The sequence below is a fragment of the Panthera leo genome, chromosome A3 (genome assembly GCF_018350215.1).
Source record: "Panthera leo isolate Ple1 chromosome A3, P.leo_Ple1_pat1.1, whole genome shotgun sequence".
NCBI lineage: Eukaryota > Metazoa > Chordata > Mammalia > Carnivora > Felidae > Panthera > Panthera leo.
This window is the reverse complement of record NC_056681.1, coordinates 5,528,410-5,547,313: the sequence shown is the minus strand read 5'-3', so window position 1 is coordinate 5,547,313 and position 18,904 is coordinate 5,528,410. Positions and strand designations below refer to the sequence as shown.

The 18,904-nt window shown below is 58.2% G+C and overlaps 1 protein-coding gene across 3 annotated transcripts; it reads right to left on the bottom strand.

Annotated features, from left to right (window-relative positions):
• Nucleotides 1-710: 710 nt before the first annotated feature.
• Nucleotides 711-17,291, bottom strand: ZBP1 (Z-DNA binding protein 1). Of its 3 annotated transcripts, XM_042930585.1 has the most exons (9): nt 17,250-17,291; nt 16,192-16,414; nt 12,869-13,090; nt 12,238-12,303; nt 11,688-11,861; nt 10,308-10,472; nt 8,506-8,712; nt 7,283-7,516; nt 711-1,794 (listed from the first exon to the last, which is right to left on the bottom strand). In XM_042930585.1, the coding sequence occupies exons 2-9, from the start codon at nt 16,223-16,225 to the stop codon at nt 1,553-1,555; spliced, it is 1,344 nt and encodes a 447-aa protein (XP_042786519.1). In that variant the 5' UTR covers nt 16,226-16,414; nt 17,250-17,291; the 3' UTR covers nt 711-1,552. The 3 variants fall into 3 exon arrangements, with proteins under 3 accessions (XP_042786519.1, XP_042786518.1, XP_042786517.1); XM_042930584.1 differs by lacking the exon at nt 17,250-17,291 and having other exon boundaries at nt 7,283-7,471; nt 16,192-17,030; XM_042930583.1 differs by lacking the exon at nt 17,250-17,291 and having other exon boundaries at nt 16,192-17,029.
• Nucleotides 17,292-18,904: the final 1,613 nt, after the last annotated feature.

The window sequence follows — 18,904 nt, the reverse complement described above, 5'->3', positions numbered from 1 at the left end:
CGGGGGAGATGCGGTGGACTTCTGAGCTCCGCGCCTGTCCCTTTTCTGTGACTTTAGAGCACTGGCCACGCCCTCAAGCCAGGTGACTTGGGGTGGCTGACCGACCCCCATCGTGGTGCCAGGGATAGATCATGTGACACCAGTCGGCCAATCACAGCATCCCGTTGCTCCGGCTAATGACCTCAGCTGGGAGGTGGTCACATGACCAAAGCCATCCACCTTGGCCTTGGCTATTGGAAAGCGGTGCTCCTGGCCCCCACCCTGAGCTTTCCAATAGCCAAGAGGTGAGAGGGACATACCACGCTGGGAAACTGAAATCCGCCTGGAGCGGACTTCCACACTAAGGAGACAGACACATGGGCTCATCTAATGGACAGGAGCAAAGATAGAGCCTGCTTCAGGAATGGCTGGATCCAGGGGCTCAAACAATGCCTTAGGACGCGTCCCCTTTAGGGGACATACCGGAAGTGCTATGTATTGGTCCGGGCACCGATCAACGTGTCGAGGAACTCAAGATCTTTCCAGCCAAGTTGAAAAGGCATAAAGGTTTGTTCCGTGACATTAAAAAATATATATATATTTATTTTGAGAGAGAAGGAGACAGAGAAAGAGAGAGCGTGTCGGGGAGGGGCAGAGAGAGAGGGAGAGAGAGAACCCGAAGCGGCTGTCAGCGCAGAGCCCGACGCAAGGCTCAAATCCACAAACCCTGAGATCATGCCCTGAGCCGAAATCGAGTTGGACGCTTAACCGACGAGCCACCCAGGCACCCCTGGTCAGTGACCTCCTTGACTGAGTCTCTGTGATGAGCCAGCCCCTCCTCCACCCAGGCGGATGCTAGCCCCAGGGGACGTGGCTCCTGGGAGTTGGACAGTCGTGGTCCAGTAGAGTTAACACAACAGAGAGTGACGTACGGGCGTGGCATCGGGAGGGGCAGTGCACGTGTAGCTGTGTACGTCGTGGGCGTAACAAGTGGAACACACGAGTCCACAGTGGCCCTGCCCGGCTGACCGCCACCTTCTTCTACCCTTCTCTGTCTTCCTCCCATCATCCCTCCGCGAGTGTCCTCTGAACCAACCCCACTCCGTTCCTTTGTTCTGGAAATGCCACTGCGCCCACAACCCCTCCAAGGGAACCCCGTCCACCCGCGAGCACCATGCTGGCGTAAGACAAACATTCCTTGATGATTGGCCAGCAGAGGTCCCCTGGCCCGTGGGCTGGCCAGTGACTCCCACTGGGGCCCGGACGGGAGGGACCTGTTTTCTGGAAGTTCAGCTAAGAAGGGCCGAGAGATCAAAGTCAAGGTAGGGAAGTTCTAGAAAGGTCGAGTTGGAAAGAGGTCAGGCAGCCATAACAGGCCTTGAGGAAGTCAGGTCTTGAGTGAGAGGAGAGTGGGTAGCCACGATGGAAGGCAGGCTAAGGTGGTGGTAGGGACAGAGGTGACCCAGCCCCAGGCCAGGCCCAGCCCAAACGCTGACCCTCGCCGCTCGCGTGTCAGGAGGCAAGAAGGCGGAAAAGGACATTTATGGAGCCCAGAAAGCATGGTACCGGAGGTTCACTGGTGTTCGCCTGCTCTTTCCGAGAGAGGCTGGCTGTCTGTTCTGGGCTCGACCTCCCCCTGGGACGCCACGTCTGGGGTTCTGTCCACCCAGCCGCCGTCTTCCGCGTTGTGGGGATCCCTGCTTTCAAGAGTCACGGCTTCTAGGTGGGAGATGAACTTCGAGACGTTGGTGCCGAGGGAGGAAGCCGGGTCCGGAGGGAACTCCCTTCTGGGCTCCGCACCTTCGGAGAGGGGTCCTGGGGAAGACAGAAACTGTTGCCAAAGGGACACCCGGGCCCCCTCACCTCAAATAACCGGAGCGATCTGGCTCGCTGGGGACCAGGGCACTGCCCGCCCCTCCCCGGGTTTCACTGTTGGTTTGCCCACAGTGCCACAGTCTTTCTTGCTTTGTGAGCTGTCTCCGGTCCTTCCTGGACTATTTATCTGGTTTGCTCCTGGCTGGAAGTCCAGGTGAGCGAGCGTTTCAGAGCGGGGACAGGGGCAGAAGTGCTGAATGAGGGAGTGAGTTGCTTCCTCCTAACACTGGAAAGACGGAAGAAGCTTTCAGGCGGCTGCAGCATCATTTCTTGGAAAGACCCAGTGGTCTGAGCGACCGAGGAGTACCGCACAGAGGAGGGGTCGTCTTCCAGAAGGCTCCGAGGAGGGCCAGCTTCACAGCCACGTGGCCTGGGCCTGCGTTCAGAGGGACCCAGTGCTCACTCAGTTTAAAGCTCCATTGTGTCTTGGGGCGCCCGGGTGGCTCCGTCGGTGGAGCGTCCGACTTCGGCTCAGGTCGTGATCTCGCAGTCCGTGGGTTCGAGCCCCGCGCCGGGCTCTGTGCTGATGCCTCGGAGCCTGGAGCCTGCTTCCGATTCTGTGTCTCCCTCTCTCTCTGCCTCTCCCCCGTTCGTGCTCTGTCTCTCTCTCTCTCTCAAAATAAATAAAGATTAAAAAAAATTGAAAAAAAAAGCTCCATTGTGTCTTGAAATTCGGACGTTGAACAAGGAGCTCCACTTTTCCATGTCGCACCGGGGTCCCCAGATCATGTCACCCATCCGGGCGTCACAGCAGCGAGCCGGGCAGGCGGGCAGCCGAGAGCCCCCCGCGCCCCTGCTGACGGCCCATCCAGGCGCCTCAGCTCACAGACACCCCAAAGAGGGCGCCACAGTCCACGGCACTGACGGTCTGTGATTAACCATCCCGCACCCCCCACCCCCCGAAAAGGAAAACCTGCCAGACGTTACACTTCTCAGGACGGGATCCTGCCCGTCACCTGAGTGAGAAGTTAGACCTTCTTCAGGCCAGCGAGGAGGGTGGGTAGGGGTGCAGAGTGAATAAGGCCTCGTCAGCGCCACTGCTTAGCCCTTGGGGAGGGACAAAATTTTTCAAACACGGAAGGCTGAATTTCCTTCCATCGAGAGGGTCTTGGCCAGTCCTAAGACCACATGGGGGTGGTCCACGACCCCTGGGGCTCCTGTGTGCCTCTGTGGAGGTTTCCGGGAAGTGAGGAAGAGGGTGCCCTCTCCCTACTGACTCCCCTCCCTGTTGGGAGCTCAAGGTCCCGGCCATCAGGATGGCAGGACCCTCTCGCATCCAGCACAGATGCCCCCCGGGCAGGTGGATGCCAGCTAGGGCACCAGTCACCAGCCAGTCTAGGGTTTCCGACCACGACAGGGACAGTAGGACGCCTTCGTCCCAATCCCAGAGAGCCAGGAGCTGTAATCTCCTTCCTGATCCTTCCTTCACACTGAAGGCAGAAATCCTGCCATACCCTCTCCTGCTCAGAGCTCCTTCGTGGCTCCCCGTGGCCCTGAAGGAGTGCCAACGTCTCCCTGGGGCCTGGAGCTGTGCCCTGGCCTCTGCCCCCCACGAAGCGTGCACGGGTCACACTGACGCTCCGGTTCACCCGCCATCCTGTTCTCACCTGTTGCCCACGCTCGTCCCCCGACCGGGACACCCTCCCCCTGCCGCCACCACCTTGCTCCTGCCTGTGCAGCAGAGTTGAAGTCACCTGGCCCCACAACCGGGGCCGGAGCTGTGGCTAGGCGGCTAACTGCAGCCGTGTCGTCCTGTTGGCCGTGGAGCCCCCTCCTCTGAGTCTCAGCGGGGCGCAGGTGACACCTCCCAGCCCCTCTTGAGGCCAAGGGCAGGCCGTCGGACTGAGACCAGGAGCGTGGGTGTGCTTGGTCGAAGGGGAATGGCTGGCCCTCTATAGCCTCTCTGCCCACAGACAAGGACAGCACCGAGGTGGAAGAAACCAGGGTCTGTGCCTCCCGCCAGCCAGGACATCCCCCTCCCCCCACCTTGCACGTGTGCTGAGCCTCCAGCAGGTGGCGGCCACCCTGCAGGGAGAGGTTAACCTCTCTCTGAGACAGAGCTTCACTCACCGTGGCACCCCAGTGCTTCCCATGAGGCCTAAAATAACACCAATGGTAATGATATTGGACGCTGCCTGAAGGCACGTGCAGGGCCAGGCACAGGGCTGAGGCTTTGCCTACAGAGCTCACCCCGTGCTCGCCACAACCAGAAGCCACAGGCAATTACCATCCTCATGTCACAGATGGGAAACAGGCCAGAGCTAAGTGCTGGGCTAGGTCGCTTGGCTAAAAAGATTTCACTGCATACACTGATTCCAGAGCTGCTCTCTGCTATGACCTCTACTGCCTTCCAGACACCAGGAAATGGGAGACTTGAGAATGACTGTGGGTGGATGGACGGATGAGATGGATGGGTGTGTGGGTGGATAGGTGGATGATGGATGGATGGATGGATGGATGGACAGATGAGTGGATGGATGGATGGGTGTGTGGGTGGATGAATGAGGGATGGATGGGTAGATGGATGGATGGATGATGGATGATGGATGGATGGATGCGTGGGTGGATGGATGGGTGGATGGATGGGTGGATGGATGGACAGGTGGGTGGGTGGGTGGCTGGCTGGCTGGCTGGATGGACAGATGGGTGGATGGATGGATAGGTGGGTGGGTGGGTGGGTGGATAGATGGATGGGTAGGTGGGTGGGTAGGTGGGTGGATGGATGATGGATGGATGGATGATGGGTGGATGCATGGGTGGGTGGATGGATGGATGCGTGGATGGATGGATAGATGGATGGATGGATGAATGGATGGACAGATGGGTGGATGGATGGACAAGTGGGTGGGTGGGTGGGTGGCTGGCTGGCTGGCTGGCTGGATGATGGATGGATGGATGGGTGGGTGGGTGGATGGATGGGTGGATGGATGGGTGGATGGATGGATGGATGGATGGACAGACAGGAGGGTGGGTGGGTGGGTGGCTGGCTGGCTGGCTGGATGGGCAGATGGGTGGATAGATGGATGGGTAGGTGGGTGGGTGGATGGGTGGATGGATGATGGATGGATGGATGGATGGATGGATGATGGGTGGATGGATGGGCAGGTGGATGGATGGATAGATGGATGGATGGATAGATAGATGGACAGATGGGTGGATGGATGGACAGGTGGGTGGGTGGGTGGCTGGCTGGCTGGCTGGATGGATGGATGGATGGATGGACAGATGGGTGGGTGGATGGATAGGTGGGTGGGTGGGTGGGTCGGTGGATAGATGGATGGGCAGGTGGGTGGGTGGATGGGTGGATGGACAGGTGGATGGATGGACAGATGGGTGGGTAGGTGGGTGGATGGATAGGTGGGTGGATGGGTGGATGGATGGATGGATGGATGGATGGGTGGATGGATAGGTGGATGGATGGATAGATGGATGGGCAGATGGATAAATGGATGGATGGATGGATGGATGGATGGATGGATGGATGAATAGGTGGGTGGGTGGATGGATGGATGGATAGGTGGGTGGATGGATGGATGGATAGGTAGATGATGGATGGATGGATGGACAGATGAGTGGATGGATGGATGGATGGATGGGTGATGGATGGATGGATGGATGGATGATGGATGGATGGATGGGTGGGTAGATGGATGGGTGGGTGGATGTGTGGGTGGATGGATAGATGGATGGATGGATGGATGGATGGATGGATGGATAGGTGGGTGGGTGGATGGTGGGGGGGTGGGTGGATGGATGGATAGGTGGATGATGGATGGATGGATGGACAGATGGGTGGGTGGATGGATGCATGGATGGATGGGTAAATGGATGGGTGAGTGGACGGGGGGATGGAGAGACGGGTAGAGGATGGGTGGGTACGTGGGTGGGTGGGTGGATGGGTAGATGGATAGGTGGATAGGTGGATGGATGGATGATGGATGGGTGGATGGGTGGATGGGTGGGTGGGTAGATAGATAGATGGATGGATGGGTGGATGGATGGATAGGTGGGTGGGTGGATGGGTGGGTGGGTGGATGGATGGATAGGTGGATAGGTGGATAGGTGGATGGATGGATGATGGATGGGTGGGTGGGTGGATGGGTGGGTGGGTAGATAGATAGATGGATGGATGGATGGATGGATGGATGGATGGGTGGATGGACAGATGGGTGGGTGGATGGATGGATGGATGGGTAAATGGATGGGTGAGTGGATGGGGGGATGGAGAGATGGGTAGAAGGATGGGTGGGTACGTGGGTGGGTGGGTGGATGGGTGGATAGATGGATGGATGGATAGGTGGGTGAGTAGATGGATGGGTGGGTGGATGTGTGGGTGGATAGATAGATGGATGGATGGATGGATGGATGGATGGACAGATGGGTGGGTGGATGGATGGATGGATGGGTAAATGGATGGGTGAGTGGATGGGGGGATGGAGAGATGGGTAGAAGGATGGGTGGATGGATGGATGGATGGATAGGTGGGTGGGTGGATGGTGGGGGGGTGGGTGGATGGATGGATAGGTGGATGATGGATGGATGGATGGACAGATGGGTGGGTGGATGGGTGAGTGGATGGGGGGATGGAGAGATGGGTAGAAGGATGGGTGGATGGATGGATGGATGGATAGGTGGGTGGGTGGATGGTGGGGGGGTGGGTGGATGGATGGATAGGTGGATGATGGATGGATGGATGGACAGATGGGTGGGTGGATGGATGCATGGATGGATGGGTAAATGGATGGGTGAGTGGACGGGGGGATGGAGAGACGGGTAGAGGATGGGTGGATACGTGGGTGGGTGGGTGGATGGGTAGATGGATAGGTGGATAGGTGGATGGATGGATGATGGATGGGTGGATGGGTGGATGGGTGGGTGGGTAAATAGATGGATGGATGCGTGGATGGATGGATGGATGGATGGATGGATAGGTGGGTGGGTGGATGGGTGGGTGGGTGGATGGATGGATGGATAGATGGAAGATGGATGGATGGATGGACAGATGGGTGGGTGGATGGATGCATGGATGGATGGGTAAATGGATGGGTGAGTGGACGGGGGGATGGAGAGATGGGTAGAGAATGGGTGGGTACATGGGTGGGTGGGTGGATGGGTGGGTGGGTACATGGGTGGGTGGGTGGATGGGTGGATGGGTGGGTGGGTAGATAGATAGATGGATGGATGGATGGATGGATAGGTGGGTGGGTGGATGGGTGGATAGATGGAAGATGGATGGATGGATGGATGGACAGATGGGTGGGTGGATGGATGGATGGATGGGTAAATGGGTGGGTGAGTGGATGGGGGGATGGAGAGATGGGTAGAGAATGGGTGGGTACATGGGTGGGTGGGTGGATGGGTGGGTGGGTGGATGGATGGGAGAAAGAGAGAGAGAGAGAACACAGGGCCCACCTTGTCCCAGGCTCACCTGCATCCTTGTCTAGCTCCTCAGGGCCCCTTCTGCTGTCCTCAGGCTCTGCACCTCCTCCTGGACCAGCTGTCCCTGAGATGACAGTCATTCTGTTGCCGTTGCCAATGGCAGTGTCCTCAAGGAAGCATGAACTGATGTGGACTCTCTGGGTCCCATCCGCCTTGCAGTCAGGTCCTGGTTTGGACCCTGGAATTTTGAACGAAGCTCCTGAGCCAACAGTGGTGGCAGAGACTGTGGGTCAGAGACAGAGATGTCAGGAGGGCTGCACAAGCAGCTGGATGGTGGCCCCCGAGCCCTGACCCCCCAGCCTGGCTTTCAAGTCCTCCTGGCCCGCTCGCCTCCCTGAAGGTCCCCCCGGTGGGCCAGACCAGGCTTGGTCCACAGCAGAGACCCTGCCTCCCTCGGTGCCTCTACACACAGCCTGGACTGCTGGCGGTCACTGCCCCCCAGGTGCCACCTGCACCCTTCCCCTGGGACTCGGCCCCCTCCTGCCGCCTGCTCCCGTCTCTGCTGCTGGCTTCCCCACAGCTCCGGAATGCCGCCTCCACCTTTGGTTAAAACCTTCATGCAACCATAGCCTGTCCCCAGCCTCCCCCAGCCCCCACCGGGCCCCTTTCCTATCCAAACTTTGGACAAGACTTGCTCACGGTCTCCCCTCCTCCTACTCCCACCTCCTCTGTGTCCTCAGGTCACCACCGAGCTCCCCGGTGCGGCCGCTGCTGCCGGTCCCCATGGAGCTCCCCGACCTCATCGGCCTGCCCACTTCTGGAAACTCTCCTCCTGGTGTTCCCCGGCCTCTTTGCTGTCTTTCATCCCTGGCCTGTCTCTGGACTACCAGGGCTGGGGACGACTTAGCCTGGGCTCTCTGGTCACCATCGACAGTGCTTAGTAGGGCATCTGGTACTCAGATGACTCCTGTCTACCCTCCTTAGATGCCATTCCAGTCTGGCCATCTCCTCTGACTCTGCCTCAGCTGGTCTGGCCTCTGCTGCCCTGTGTCTGTTGTACAGATGAAGAAACTGAGGTTTCCTGAGCGGGGGTGGTGGTGGGGAATGGGATCCTGAGTGCGAGCTCTAAAAACCCCACCTGCTCTACTCTGTGGGACAGCCTCCTGGTGGAAGGAAAGGAGTTTCCCATCATGCCTCTCACCCCGCAAAGACTGGCTCATGTTCCGTGCAGCGAGGGGCTGAATGGGGTGGGGTGGGGGCGGGATGGGTTACCTGGGGGGCTGCCAGAGGGGCTGCAGGCAGCCGGGCCTTCGGCCGGGGCACTGGTAAGGCTCATCTTGTTGCCATGTCCCAGCAGCACCCGCCTGAGCACAGACTTCTCCAAGCGGATGTCCTGGGGCGCCCAGGCTGCAGCCGGGGAACTCTGCATCGGGGGATCAGCTGGTGCCATTGGAGGGAGGTGGAGGGGAGCCACGGAACCTAGCAGGGGACACAGCAACATGACCTCTGACACCCACCCTCTGCCCACACCTCCCTAACACACATACATACAAAGTCCTGGCTGGACGGAGAAGACAGGCCTCTGAATTCTTTGTGGCCACTGCCAGACTGGGAATGAGCATTTCAGGCTATTGATGGAGAGCAGGGGGGCCCAGCAGAACAGTCAGTGTGGGGGTCCCCGGGTTTTTATGACTGGGGCCTCGCGTCACCCGGGCACTCGAAAACCCAGTCAGTGAGCACAGCCTCTGCCCCCTAGTGCCCTCCACCCTCTGACCCCACCGGGGCAGGTGTCCTCAGGTGCTGGCATATCTTTACCGCCCCCTCAACACTGAGCATTTAGAGCCCTGACATTACTTTATTTTCTCAGTATTTATTTTCATGGTAAACTGCCTGGTTTTTAACTTCAGGTAATGCTATAAAAGTTCACTTTAGAATAAATTCGAGTGGGGCGCCTGGGTGGCTCAGTCGGTTGAGCATCCGACTTCAGCTCAGGTCCCGATCTCACGGCCCTTGAGTTCGAGCCCCGCTTCGGGCTCTCTGCTGTCAGCACAGAGCCCACTTTGGATCCTTTGTCTGTCTGTCCGTCTGTCTCTCTCTCAAAACTAAACATTTTTTAAAAGATTTAAGATAAAATCATAAAATAAATTTGAGTAGATAAAAAGGGAAACCATTTAACAACATGAAGAAAATAATCCGACACGGGCATGGCCCAAACTGGGAGGACTAAGGTTGGGGAACCATTGACCCAGATTCTAAAACAAAGTTCCTCATTTCACAGTTGGGGAAACCAAGGCCCAGAGTGGGGAAGGGCTGTCTTGAGGTCACAGGGAGTATTCCAGCTTTCGGGCTGATGCTGTCCCTCGTGTTCCACGGCTGGTCCAAGAGGTGGCCCTGTCCCCTCTCACCCCAGGGCCTGGCATGGAATAAACACTCTTCTGCGGGATTGTATTTTATCAAAACTAGGATGCCACTGGCCAGGTGCATCCCAGTTTCTAAGCCGTTAAAATGTGGGGGGAAAGGGTGTCTTAGAACAAACAAAATACTACAATGACCCCTTGTGACATTCTACTGGAGGAGAGTGAACCAAGCTATGTCTCGTGGAAAAATATCAGATCCCATTGAAACGGAGGCAAAAGGTTATCGGGATGAAGGGAAAGCAGGAGAGGTTTGATCCCGGTGTGCAGGAAGACTTCCTCATGTTCAGGAAGGCCGTAAGGGATGACCTTGGAGATGTGAAAGCTGCCCTTTCTCCTCAAAGGTTGAATGTCCCCGGGGGCGCCTGGGTGGCTCAGTCGGTGAAGCGTCCTACTTCAGCTCAGGTCATGATCTCGTGGTTTGGGGGTTCGAGCCCCGCGTCGGGCTCTGTGCTGACAGCTCGGAGCCTGGAGCCCGCTTCGGATTCTGTGTTTCCCTCTCTCTCTGCTCCTCCCCCCACTCATGCTCTCTCTCAATAATAAATAAACATTAAAAAAAATTAAAAAATAAAAAAGGTTGAATGTCCCCCTCTCGGCCCCCACCCAGAGGGAGCAGGTGCCCCTTCGGGTCCCTCTGAAGGTGCCTCTGAGAGGACTCACCATTCTCCCCAGAGGCGGTCGGCTTCACTATGACGTTCCCGTGTCCAATCTGGATGTCTTCCGAGTTCTCAATGGAAATATAGTTATTTGGTCCATTCTGACAGATCATGTTGATTGGATTTTGCTGGTAAATAATCGCAGGGGACTCGCTTCTTCCTCCACAATCTGCAAAATAATATTCCACCCAAGCCCTCTGCATCTCTCCAGGGGTTCCAAATACCGATGGCCGCAACAAAATCTCCTGTGGAGCTTGTTAAAACACAGGTTCCCCCACGTCCCCAGCCCCCGGGGGTCCCGAGTCAGTAGGTCCAAGGTGGGACCCAGGAGCCGTCGTGTTTAACAAGCCCCGCAGGGGTCCCAGATGAGCCTTGCTTGGACGTCACCACAGCGGGTCACCCTATCTGTGCGTCTTCTGCCGACCTCAGGAGGCTCCCGGGAGCCTCACTGCCCACCTCCTCCTCTGCGGGCGTCCCCTGAGCCCCAGGACCCCTCTCCCTTTAGAGAAGGCCGCAAGGTGGCCATCTATGGGCTGTTTCTGGCCACTGGATAAGCTTTGTTTGGCTCACCGGACATTTTTAAGCATTCAGAGTTTTCACCAGTGTTTAAGATCTGGCCCTGTCACATGCGACCATGCCAGGGACGCTGAGACCCCCTTTGGGGGCCGTGAGCTGGGTGTCAGTCCCATGGGGGCCAGGTGGGCACCTGCCGGGGCCTCTGCCACCTCCGCACACAGGGTCACGTCCCACCTTTGCGGCCCCTCAGCTCTTGTGTCTCTGTGGGTCCCTTTCTCCATAAAAAATATTCAAAATTACATTTCACGACTGTGTTGGGATGAGAGACAGATATAATCTAAGCTGGGGTCGTGATTCACCATTTATTACTACTACAATATTCAGCTTTTCTTCTGATGGTAAGAGAAATTAGAACATCCTCGTGGACCCCGAACGCGGGGCCCCGCGCCTGCCACACCCTGTGGGTGTCTGAGCCCAGCCTTCCCTTCCAGGAGCTTCGAAACTGCACGTTGGGCAAAGTGCTGAGAGAAAACTGTTAGCAAACTGTTAGCTAAGTCAGGGTGAGCCCCACATCCCGGGGCTGAGACAGTTAGGAGCGGGCCACCTCCCTTCCTGGCCCCTTGCTTTCTGCAGCTGCAACCTCGGGCCACTCCTCCAGGAAGCCCTCCTTGGTCACTCCCACCAGCACACCCGCCCTCCTGGCGCCGCCTTCTAGTGATCCATCCGCAAGACCCCTGCAAGCCTCTGTGAAGGTCTGGCAAGGAAGGTGGGGCTGGCAGGGTGCCCAGGCAAGGACCAAGCGTCGGATGTTACGCTCTCTCTCCACCACCCTGCCCCGCCTACCTGGGCGCAGCAGGTAAGGACCTACCTGGTCGATAAATTGACCATAGACTTGATTTCTCATCAAGACTCAGAAGGTGCCTGTTTCTCATATCATACAAGTCTGGGTTGACTTCTTTTGTTGTTTTCATTCCCAGGGCCCGGGCGATGATCAGGGCCTTACAGGGCCCAGCGCCTTCCAGAAACCTGTAGATGGCTTTCTCTGCGAGGCAGGGCGGTGGGTGGTTAAGGGGGACCCCGGAGCTTGAATCTATCTGCTCCACTGTCTGCTGGCCGTGCAGACGTGGGGGAGCCCCGGACCCCCTGTGCCCAGTTTCCCGTCTGCAGGACGTGGTAATATCACAGCACGGAGGTCGTTCTGTGGCTCGGGGGCCGACGGGCAGTGGATGTCGGCCACTGATCGGAGAGATGGTGCCTGGGCCACGCGCGTCCTCCGCTGTGCGGGCTGAACCTCCCCCCCGGATACCGCGTGGGGACCCCTCGGTGGGTGGGGCACGAGTAACATCTCGAGGGGCCCAGGAGGGTTTGGGGTCAGGGGCCCCGGGGCCCGGCAGCTGAAAGGAAACGGGGGTGCTTACGCTGTTTGCTGAGCTGAGGGTCAGGTTCCTCTGGAACCGCGGCTGCGTCCTGCTGGGGCCTCACCGCTGGAGAAAGAAAGGTGGGTGGGGGGTGGAGGGGCAGGAGAGGGGACGGGGACTCCACGGGACCAAGGCGGCCTCCGCACGAGGGAGAGCCGGCCTCCGCGTCCAGGGCCGAACAAGTCTGCCTCCAGACCCGCCCTGCCTCTCCTGGGCCGACCCACCTCTCTGGGCGGAGAGCAGGAGTGCCCTCCACCCGTCTCCACCGTCAGCCGCTGTGGGCGCCTGACGAAAGCTGGCCCTGTTGGTCTCTGCCCCGCAGAACTACGGAGGAGCTAAGTCTGTTCTATTCTTATCGTCGTCGTGCCCATATCGTCACTATTCAGGCTCTGCTGAGTGCCTGCCTCGCGCGGTCAGGAGGCTGGGCCCTTTCCGCCTCGCCCCCTGGCAACCCCGTGCAGCAGGCCTGCTGTCACGTCCGGTGGTCCGAAAAGGAAATCAAGGCACGGCCAGGGGATGCCACGCACCTTCGAGGGGCAGGGCCCGTATTTGAGCCCAGGCCCGGACCTCGCTCGTCTGCTGCCGGGACTGCTCTCGCTGGGCCCACCCCGACCCCCGGGGGGCAGGTTACCCTGGCTGAGCTGGGCCGGCTCTGTGGGGACCACTTCTCCGGTGCCTCCCTCGCCCAGGCGCCACATCGCCAGGCCCGCCAGGGAGACTTTCGACTCCTTCTCCATCCGGTAGAGGAGTTGGTTGAGCTTCTTCTTGGGCACTTGGCATTCCTTTGCCAGCTGGACGGACTTCACAGGGGAGCCAGCGTCCCTCAGCACCCGCAGGATCCTCTGCTCGAGGTCTGGGAGAAGGAGAGGGGGGCAGAGAGAGAACGGAGCCTCCCTTGGATCAAGCCGGGGCCGGAAGCTCGGGACGGGGGGGGGGGGGGGGGGTCCCCGTGCGATGGGTCCAGGGCAGAGGGAGGGGCGGAGACCCGAGCAGACATTCACTAACAACGCCTCTGTTCGGTGACGGGCAGATGGGCTGCTCAGAAATGACCTTGGCCAGGGGCACTTGAGTGGCTCAGTCAGGTAAGCGCCCGACTTCGGCTCAGGTCATGATCTCGCGGTTTGTGAGTTCGAGCCCCGCGTCGGGCTCTGTGCCGATGGCCCCGGCCCTAGAGCCTGCTTCGGATTCTGTGTCTCCCTCTCTCTCTGCCCCTCCCCTGCTCGTGAGTTCCCTCTCTCTCTCTCTCTCAAAAATAAACATTAAAACAAATAAAAAAAGAAAAGAAAGAAAGAAAGAAAGAAAGGAAGGAAGGACCTTGGCCAGACAGGCTGATGGCCAGAGGAGGTGCCCCAGCCTTCTGAACATCCTCTGCCTGGTGTGGGCGCCTGAGGGCAAGGGGCGGGGTGTGGGGGGAGGGGAGCACTCAGCCCTCAGACATCCTCAGAGCATAGGGGAGCGGAAGGTGGCAGGGTGGGGTAGATTGAGGGCAGAGGAGCAGGAAGAAGTGGGGAGGGAGGCAAAGTCCCTCCTGGGAGGCCTGTTGTCACCGCCCCCTGCACCCTCTGTCCGTCCTCGGGGGCTCCCCTTCCACGTCAGTGGTGGTGGTCGTCCAAGCCAGAAAGCTAAAGACGCTCGGAAACGGATCTTTCTCCCCAAAGCCCAGGTCCAGAGAGGCCTAGAAACACTGTTCCCCGCTCTCTCGAATCCCTTCTCTCCCTCTGTGCCCCCCACCCCCGCCCATCCCTCACCTCCGTCTCCCAGAGGATGGCAATTCCACCACCGGCAGCCGGACCCTTCACTCAGCAGCCCTCGTGCTCCTTCCAGCCTACTCACCCCCGGGCCTTTGCACGTAGTGCCCGCTCTGCCAGAAACACCCTCCCGCCTCTCTACGCCCCCAACATCCACTCGGCCTCCGGGTCTCGCTCAAACACCATCTCTTGTGGGGAGCCGTCCTGGATGCCCGGGGGAGTGGGGTGCTGTGTATGCGGGGTGGGGCCCTTGCAGAATGGCTCCGGGGACCCCCTGCTGTGATTGCTGGGCCACTGTAGCACCTCTGGTGTCCAGCACAGCACCGGGCACACAGCAGGTGCTCGGGAAACAGCATTTGAATAAACGAGTGACCCAGTGGCTCCACCCACCGCTGGGACAAATGTCCGCCCAGAGGACCCAGGGCAGGGCACGGGCAGATCCCTCCCGGGTCTCTGTTTCCCCTTCTGAGCTTAGCGACCCTAAGCAGAACCCCAGGGGCTCTGAATGGCCCCTGTTGCTTTCAGACAGGCTCCCACAAACCCAAGCCGGTTGCTCTGTGGGCAGAGGAAAGCAGGGCACACGCAATGCCCGGTGAGCTGGAGGGAGCCCTGTGGGCAGCAGCCTCAGCTTTTGCCAGGAAACATCTGTCCCCCAAGTGCCCAAGAGAAATGCAAAGCAAGACCCTCCCAGGGAAGACCCGGGGCCCTTTGCAACAGCCCCATCTGCCTTCTGGGTTTTTCCCGGGTTCCTTGGTGGCAACACTGGTCAGGGAAGGGGTGATGCATTTGCTGCCTCCGCAGCTGGGCCGTGAGGCTTGCCCTGTGGTCAGACATGTCCGTCCTTGCCGGCCGCAGGTGAAGTGCAGCCGGGACACCTGGGGACACCCACCCCCCTTCACCTGCCAAGTTCTGCCTCCAGCGGCCGGAGAGCCCCAGCCAGTCAACAGCAAGCCTGACTCTGCCTTGTCTTGAAAAGAGTTCTGATTCTTGAAAAGCCTGCCCCTGCGTAGGCCTCCTCGCCTCCCTCCACCTCCACCCCAAGCAGGTCAAAGTGAAGGCCAAGTCCGCAGGGCTGGCTGGCCTCTTGTCCTGGGCCTTCCGGCTGGTGAATCTGTACATGGGAAGTTGCAAAACGGATGAGGTGTAAGTGACAAGTTGGTAAGGAAAGAAACACCTGGAAGGGAGAAGTTAAGTGCAGCTACTGAGTGCTGAGTACCTGCGTGTCCCCTGGGGGGACATACAACAGAAACCTGGAAAGCAGCCCCGGCCCTGGGCTGCACCGTGGTGGCACCCCTCCCCAGCACACCGCTTTTCCTCTTTTTGGTGCCCTGACGGCTGGTTTCCTGGGTTTGAGCCCCAGCTCTGCGATCCGCTGGCTATGTGGCCTCTCTGTGCCTCACTTTTTCCATCCGTAAAGTGGGGCTAAGAGCAGCTACCCCAGGGGCGCCTGGGTGGCTCAGTCGGTGAAGCGTCCGACTTCGGCTCAGGTCACGATCTCACGGCTCGCGGGTTCAAGCCCGCGTTGGGCTCTGTGCGGACGGCTCGGAGCCCGGAGCCGGCTTCGGATTCCGTGTCTCCTTCTCTCCCTGCCCCTCCCCTGCTCATGCTCTGTCTCTCTCTGTCTCTCAAAAATAAATAAATGTAAAAAAAAAAAAAATGTTTTTAAATTAAAAAAAAAAAAAAGGGCAGCTACCTCCAAGATTGTAGTGAGGAGTAAATGAGCTAATGATAACAAAACGAAAAAACCGCCCACAGCCCACAGCCCACAAGCCCTTTAGCACACAACACTTGCTCAGCGTGCGGTTCCTTGGTCTGTTCTTCCAGGAGTGAAGGGGTATCTGAGGAAGAAGGGGACCACAGGTGTCCCCGGACGCCTCTTCTCAAAGCAACTCGCTATTTCTTAAAATGAACACGAGTTCAGAGCCCAGTGTCGGCTGTGGTGGCGGGTCGCAGTGATCTCCTGTATGAAACGCAAACTTCACAGCGCTGGCCCCTGAGGGCTCCTGAAATGCGCGCGGACGGTACTAACCGGGGCAGAGCAGGTCCTCCCCGACCGGTCCCTGGGCCCGCCTCTTCTCTCCCGACCCCTGCGCTTAGGGATGTGTGGTCGGCTACCGTTGCGGTGACCTGGCCAAGGAAAGGAGCCAGAAAGAGAAGTACAAGTCCCACTGGGAACCCCCACTATGCCTTAGAAGGAAGAAAGTACCTGTTTCGCCAGGGTCCTCGGGGGCCCGGGCCATGCTGGTGGCCGCCGCGAGACGCCCGGAGACCTGGGGACAGCGGGGGGCTCGGAGAGGGGGGGCCGGGTCGAGGCGAGGGGTGCTTGCGTGGCTGAACTCCGTGCGTCCGCCACTGTGAAGGGATGACACGTCAGCTGGCCGGGTGTTTGCTGTCCACGCTCCAGAAACAGGCCTAGTCACCCCGATCGGCTTTCTGGTGAAAAAGAAAACGAAACTCCTGTGTGTGGCTTTCGAAAGAAACAAAATTGAAAGGAGAGTTGCTGAGCAAGGCCTCCGGCTACATGCTGGAAGGAAGGAGCTGAGACTGGCGAGCCCGGCGCATTCTCCGGAAACACGGGGCTTTCCGGACCTTCTGGGCGCCCACCGCAGCCCACCCTGGCGCCCACACATGGGCCGAGGCACCTGGAACCATTCGTCTGTGTATCACAATGACAGCTCTTTTTAATGAGCAACTGCCACACGCTTTCCAATCTTGTATGCCCCTCTCACTGCCCCAGGGGAGGGGCCAATCCTGATCTCTTTTCCCAGAGGGGAGACTGAGGCTTAGGTCAGAGGGGGTCACTTGTCCAAGGCTGGGTTCTGATCCAGCCCCACGATTTACTGGCCGTGCGACTTTGGACAAGTTACTGAACCTAGTTGTGCCTCGGTTGCCTCATCTGTAAAATGGGGCTAAATGAAAACGTAGCTGCATCAGGAAGTCCTAGCGAGGACTGAAGGGGATGAGCCAGTTGAACAGTTTGGCCAGATTCCCCGGGGGCCGTCTCCGTTCATGAGCCCAGCTAGGCACCCACATACCGGGGCAAGGGACCCATCACCTTCATTTATTTCAAAGGGGCCACTGATTCCCAGGTAATTCCGAGCCACTGTTCTTCACCAGGAAGTAGAAGGGAAAACCGGGACCTGCAGTCGCCAGGCGGCCAGGAGGGGCAAGAACTCAGCCCTGGAAGTCTCTGGGCTCTGGGTCCCAGCGGCAGAGGCTTGGGGAGGGTCTAGCCCTGCCCTCGGGGGACTTTGCCCCAGCAACCTGGAGCGGTGTCTGCAGAGCAAGCTGGGGACAGTCCCCACGCCCACAGGGCACCCAGATCACTCACAGCCTTGCGCTGGGGGCCGGGCGTGCGTCCCAGGGGAGGTTGCGCCCTGCCCCTGCCTCGTGGGACACGCTCAGTAGCAACAGGAAATTGCAATGGTGCTTTGTTCTTCTTTGGGGTAAAACCGAAAACTTGTTTCTGCCTAGGAATCGGCAATATTGACTTTAAATGCGGGGTAACGGGGGTGTGGAGGGTGATTGCGGAGGCGCCCTCAGGGAGGAGGCTCTGGGGAAGCCCCCATTGGGAGGTTGTGGGGGGCGCCGTGCCGCGACGGGCCACCAGGTGGCGCTCGATCACCAACCTGGACCCCGGGGCCGCTCGTGGTCTCATTGATGTAGGGGGACCTCCCACCCGTCACCATCTCCCAGGGAAACCCCGACTCCGTCTGGTCCCACTCTGGTCCCGCTCCGGGCTTCCCGCGCATCCTCCCTGGCCTCTCTTACCCGGGCTCTTTGGCTCCTTCCCTGCATGCTGCTGACCTCTCAGGGTAGAGGCCTGAGACCCCAGCCTCGAGCCGGGCGCCTGTGTAGGGTTGCAGGTCAGGCTGAATCCTGAGGGTCAGATTCGCTTCTGGAAGGTCGAGCTGTGCTTCAGTGGTGGAGGCTGGCACCCTCATGGCCTGTGTCTGTCTGGACAGTGTTTGGATGGCCCCTTTCTGTCCCTTCACGCCCCTGTCCCCCTGTGTCCCCATCCCTCCCTGCCCCATCCTGAAGCCACGTGGGGCTTGCACACTGGCTCTGGAGCAGCAGGAACCAGTAGGAAAGCCAAGCACCCCTGGGAGGTGCACCCAGACAAGGATTGTGCCTTCTTCTCCGGGGCGGGTCAGCTACAGCCCTGTCCTTCCCTAGCTCTGGGTCCTTGCCTCACTGGGCCTTGGTTTCTTTAATGATAAAACAGAGACAATAAATAAGATAAATAAGATAAAGCACATCCCATCTAACACTCGGTGCTCTCAAGGGCGGCCAAAGTTGGAAAATGTGACACAATGCATCTTTGCAATATAACTTTAGGCACCAGAAACAAACAAACAAGCAAACAAACAAACAAACAAAAACCCAAGGCATTCCCTAGCATTCCATCACATGTCTGGAATTTGGGGGTGTCTCAGCGCGTGGGGTGGGGCTCTCACTTAAAAGATCTGGATTGTCTTGAACTGCGTTTCTCAGTTTAAGAGGTTTTCAAGGTAATTTTGCTGTGGTGGTTGTTGGTTTTTTTTGATTTAACTTTATTTTTTATTTTTTAAAATTTACATCCAAATTAGTTAGTATACAGTGAAGCAATGATTTCAGTAGATTCCTTAATGCCCCTTCCCCATTTAGCCCATCCCCCCTCCCACAACCCCTCCAGCAACCCTCAGTTTGTTCTCCATATTTGTGAGTCTCTTCTGTTTTGTCCCCCTCCCTGTTTTTAGATTATTTTTGTTTCCCTTCCCTTATGTCCCTGTTTTGTTTCTTAAAGTCCTCATATGAGTGAAGTCATAGGATTTTTGTCTTTCTCTGACTAATTTCACTTAGCATAATACCCTCCAGTTCCATCCACGAAGTTGCCAATGGCAAGATTTCATTCTTTTTGACTGCCGAGTGATAGTCCA

Coding starts and splice junctions, on each gene's coding strand:
- ZBP1 (XM_042930583.1), bottom strand. CDS start 16,615: ATGTGTGGGCGCCAGGGTGGGCTGCGGTGGGCGCCCAGAAGGTCCGGA. Junction 7,517..8,505: donor CCCCTCTGGCAGCCCCCCAG/GTAACCCATCCC, acceptor TCTGACCCACAG/TCTCTGCCACCACTGTTGGC. Junction 1,795..7,282: donor GGAGCTAGACAAGGATGCAG/GTGAGCCTGGGA, acceptor TGTCTTCCCCAG/GACCCCTCTCCGAAGGTGCG.